This window comes from Primulina huaijiensis, chromosome 18 (genome assembly GCF_012295235.1).
Source record: "Primulina huaijiensis isolate GDHJ02 chromosome 18, ASM1229523v2, whole genome shotgun sequence".
In the NCBI taxonomy this organism is placed as follows: Eukaryota; Viridiplantae; Streptophyta; class Magnoliopsida; order Lamiales; family Gesneriaceae; genus Primulina; species Primulina huaijiensis.
Window position 1 is genome coordinate 7,132,669 of NC_133323.1, and position 4,530 is coordinate 7,137,198.

The 4,530-nt window shown below is 38.0% G+C and overlaps 1 protein-coding gene across 1 annotated transcript; it reads left to right on the top strand.

Moving 5' to 3' along the window:
- Positions 1 to 421: 421 nt before the first annotated feature.
- LOC140965299 (U-box domain-containing protein 6-like) lies at positions 422 to 3,882 on the top strand. The gene is made up of 6 exons (XM_073425467.1): positions 422 to 556; positions 882 to 947; positions 1,085 to 1,270; positions 1,367 to 1,474; positions 1,622 to 2,796; positions 2,892 to 3,882. Exons 2-6 carry the CDS (start codon positions 897 to 899, stop codon positions 3,685 to 3,687), a joined length of 2,316 nt encoding a protein of 771 aa, XP_073281568.1. The 5' UTR covers positions 422 to 556; positions 882 to 896; the 3' UTR covers positions 3,688 to 3,882.
- Positions 3,883 to 4,530: the final 648 nt, after the last annotated feature.

The following is a 4,530-nucleotide window of genomic DNA, read 5'->3' on the forward strand; positions in this document are numbered from 1 at the left end:
AAAGGATATTTAATCACACAAATAACATAAATAGTGAGAGCTTTTAATCATAATCAAAGACCTCCATGTTAAATTAAAAATGAACCAAACATGAGATAATGGATGATTATTTAATAATTATTTCCTTATCATGGCTACCAATAGCCTAAATGATAAATATTTGATTTGTTTGTTGTTTTTGGGGAAACAATAATTATGGCTAAGAATTAATAGTACAAGGGAATGTCACGTGCATCATGTATTGATGAAGACACGTGATTTTTGGGACCCTATCCAAATTATTTATTTTTTAATATAATATTAAATAAAATTGAAAAGTACCCGCGTAATTAATCTTGCCATAAAAAATATTTTGGAATTCAATACGTCGGCAGGGGATATTTATGACTTCGTGTGATCCGCTCGAAGCTAACAGACAAACAAGTGGATGGGTCAGCAACTGTCGTTCCCTCCATCCTCACAGAATATTAATTGAATTTTTTTTGATTTCCGAAGAATTCTTCAGTTTTTTCATTGAATGAAGCGTCGTTGGACAATCTTCGTTCGACTCTGCTAGGTGGGTGAATTGTATTGGTTTCGATTTTTGTATTCTTTTGGTGTAATTTGTATGAGATCTCGCCGAGAAATGTATCAAGTGTATATATATATTTGTCATTGATCGGTTTCCTCTTTTTTGTTCTTTTTCGGTTTTTAATTAATTATCCGCAGATTGTGTTGAAATTTTCCAGGGAAATCAAATGTTTCGGCTGATTATTTTTCTCTTTTGCCATTTCGAAGCTCGTTTCTATGTTGTATATTCCATTTTCCATAGCGATTCTTTGTGTTCTTCTTTTTCGTGAATCTAAGCATGTAAATTACGTGTTTGTACTCTGTTTTTGCAGTTTTTATGATATTCAATGGACAATTCTGAGATTGAAGATAGGTTACTATGCATTGGCGAGCCAAAGGTACAGAGTTGTATATGCTTTTCAAGAAACTACTCTTAAAATCTCCGGTCCACCCTCGCGGTGGCACAAACAATCATGATATTTATAGAAATGTTGTGTTTCGACTTAATCGAGATTTATGATTTTGGGTGCTTCAGCTGCACCATGAAATGTGCAAGAGCTTACGCGCTGTGTATGCGAAAGTATTCGCTATATTTCCCGACATAGAAGCGACTAGACCCAGAAGCACGTCCGGTATTCAATCACTATGTGCTTTGCACATAGCACTTGAGAACACCAAGGCTATTCTTCAACACTGTGCGGAATGCAGTAAACTTTACTTGGTATTGCTGCCCACCCTTTGTAACTTATTGGAAAAATGTGGTAAAATCTATCAATATATTATTGGTTTGATCCAAATGATTTGGTTCTATTATCAGGCTATAACTGGAGATTCTGTTGTTCTGAAATTTGAGAAAGCAAGACGTGCTCTCAGAGATAGTTTAAGGCGGATTGAAGATATAGTTCCGCAGCCCATTGGTGTTCAGGTGATACCGGATATCGTTATGTTATTTGGTTGACATGATTTAAGATTTTTTAACTATTTCAAGTGTTAGTTTTTCGATACAGTATCATAAATTTTATGAAGCATCATTAGTATATTATTTTGATTCAAATAATACGTCTTCTTTCAGATCGCTGAAATTTTAGTCGACCTTGGAAGGATTGAGTTCTCTGTTAATCAAATGGAGAAGCAAATTGGTGAAAATATCATTTTATTGCTACAGAAGGGGAGAAACTTTAACAGCAACTCTAACAACAAAAGTGAGCTTGAATCTTTTAACAAGGCCGCTTCGAAGCTTGGCTTTAACTGTTTGAGAGCAGCTCTCAGGGAGAGAAGGGCTCTCAAGAAACTATTAGAAAGAGCCAGAGCTGACGAAGACAACCGGAAAGAGTCAATCGTGGCTTATCTTCTGCATCTCATGAGAAATTATTCAAAGTCATTCAGGACTGAGTTCTCGGATGACAATGACTCGCAAGGTTCAACACCTTGCTCCCCAAATATCCAAGAATCTTTCGACGGACATGAGATTGGGCAAAATGGTTGTGATTTTGATAAGAAGCTGTCAAAATTAAGTTCTTTGAATTTCAAGACAAATTTAAAGAAATCCGAGCAGATGCCTGTACCACCGGAAGAGCTTAGATGTCCTATATCATTACAACTTATGTATGATCCAGTTATTATAGCTTCTGGGCAAACATATGAAAGGGTTTGCATTGAGAAATGGTTCGATGATGGGCATATTACTTGTCCCAAAACTCAGCAGCAGCTCCCTCATCTTTCCTTAACTCCTAATTATTGTGTCAAGGGTCTGGTGGCTAGTTGGTGTGAACAGAATGGGGTTCCTGTTCCATGCGCCCCACCAGAGTCACTCGACCTCAATTATTGGAGGCTCGTGTTGTCAGAAGGCGATTCTGCAAATTCAAAGTTGACAGGAACTGTTGGCTCATGCGAGTTCGAGTGTATCAATGCAGCACCTGATGACAAAGATGTCGTCGAGGAAGCTGGAGAGATGAAAGTAGAAGCTGTTTCTGCGCTGGAAGGCGATGAAAAAGATTTTTCATTTGAAGAATATGAAAACTTTTTGGTCATTTTAGACAAAGAGGATGACCTGTTGAAGAAATGTAAAGTGGTGGAACGGATAAGACACCTGCTAAAAGGCGATGAAGAGGCTAGGATTTATATGGGGACCCATGGTTTTGTGGAAGCGTTGCTGCAATTTTTAGAGTCTGCTGTCTCTGCTGGTTCTGTCACTGCTCAGGAAATTGGAGCAATGGCTCTCTTCAACTTGGCTGTCAACAATAATAGGTATACTTGCCTCTGAGCATAAGTTAACTTTCCAATTCAACGTGTAATGAGCTTTATCATAAACTCTGTTAATTCCTTTTTGTGGCGATGATCAGAAACAAACAATTGATGTTGGAATCAGGAGTACTTCCACTACTGGATAAAATGATTGCCAATGCTGATTCAGTTGAAGCAGCAACCGCACTTTACCTCAATATTTCCTGCCTTGATGCAGCCAAGCCGATTATTGGAACTTCAGAGTCTGTCCCTTTCTTGATCAGAGTTCTTAAACGTGAATCCAACACACAATGCAAGCTCGACGCCCTCCACACTCTCTATAACATTTCCAGCCATCCAGCCAACATTCCACACCTTCTGTCATCTGGTATTATTGATTCTCTTCAAACTCTTATTTCACAGCCTGAGGACCACACCTGGACCGAGAAATGCATAGCCGTTGTAATCTATTTAGCTTCAAGTAGCACTGCGAGAGATGAAATCATGAAGACTCCTGGTCTTGTTAATGGGCTAGCAACTATATTAGATGTTGGTGAGCCTGTTGAACAAGAACAAGCAGCTGCATGTCTTCTTGTATTATGTACTGCCAATGAAAAGTGCAGTCAAATTGTACTTCAAGAAGGGGTGATACCATCATTGGTGTCAATTTCGGTAAATGGAACTGCAAGAGGAAAACAGAAAGCTCAAAAGCTTCTGATGTTGTTCCGAGAACAGCGGCAGCGGGATGCATCACCACCTCCAGTTCGACCGAGGGTCGAGAGCACTCAGAGCAGCAAGATGGTATTGCCTGCTCATGATCCAAAACCGTTATCCAAGTCAATCTCTAGGAGAACGGTGGAGAAAGCTATGAGTTTTTGGTGGAAGAATAAAAGTCGCTCTGTACATCAGTATTGACAAGTGCTGGTAGATTCTTCATGTGGTTAGTGTTGTAAAGTCTGTTGATCCTCGTGTTTTTGTGGTGGACACAAGAGAGTGTACATATATACCGTACAATATGATACTTTCATGTATATAATCACAAGTTCAGATTTAACTGTGACAAATTTTCCAACCTTGGTTTGAACATTTAGTAGCTTCTCCTTTCCAAGATGAAACAACTGCATTTCATCCTGTTTTCTGCACCACTGTCGTTGGACATACACTATAATATGCTTGTAGATCAAGTCAGAGATCCAATAACAATCCAACACTATAATATGTTTGTAGATAGATCCAGTAACAAAAGTGTGCTTTATTTCCAACAACCTCCTTCCATAATTAGAGGAATTGAACATAAACTTTATAAAATCTATAAAACTCTACAAGTATCTAATATTTTCATAGATCTCCAATTATTCTAATAGAATTATTTGCGTACAAACATCAAGTATTGTCACTCTAGAGATTTTGATAGACTTTTAATTGAATAAAATATTATTTTAACCCATATATCTCCCTTTATCTCTCAAATGACGTCGTCTTTCTCCTCTCTAAAGACAAATCAAGTTTAAGAGGTATGATTCATTATTTATAAAATATTATGATTTCTCGGTATATTTGTGTTGAAATAATGTGTTCTCAACAAGTTACGTGTGTAATCTACGAGGAGTACTCTTATGGGATATGATGATGCCCGGGTAGATTGGAAAAGCTGGGGTGGGCAATCTACCCGAGCAGAGAATAGTACTTTCCATGTAAAGATTTTGACATGATGAGATGAGTATGACCTAGTCTGATGGGATGAGCCCTGGTGCTCTG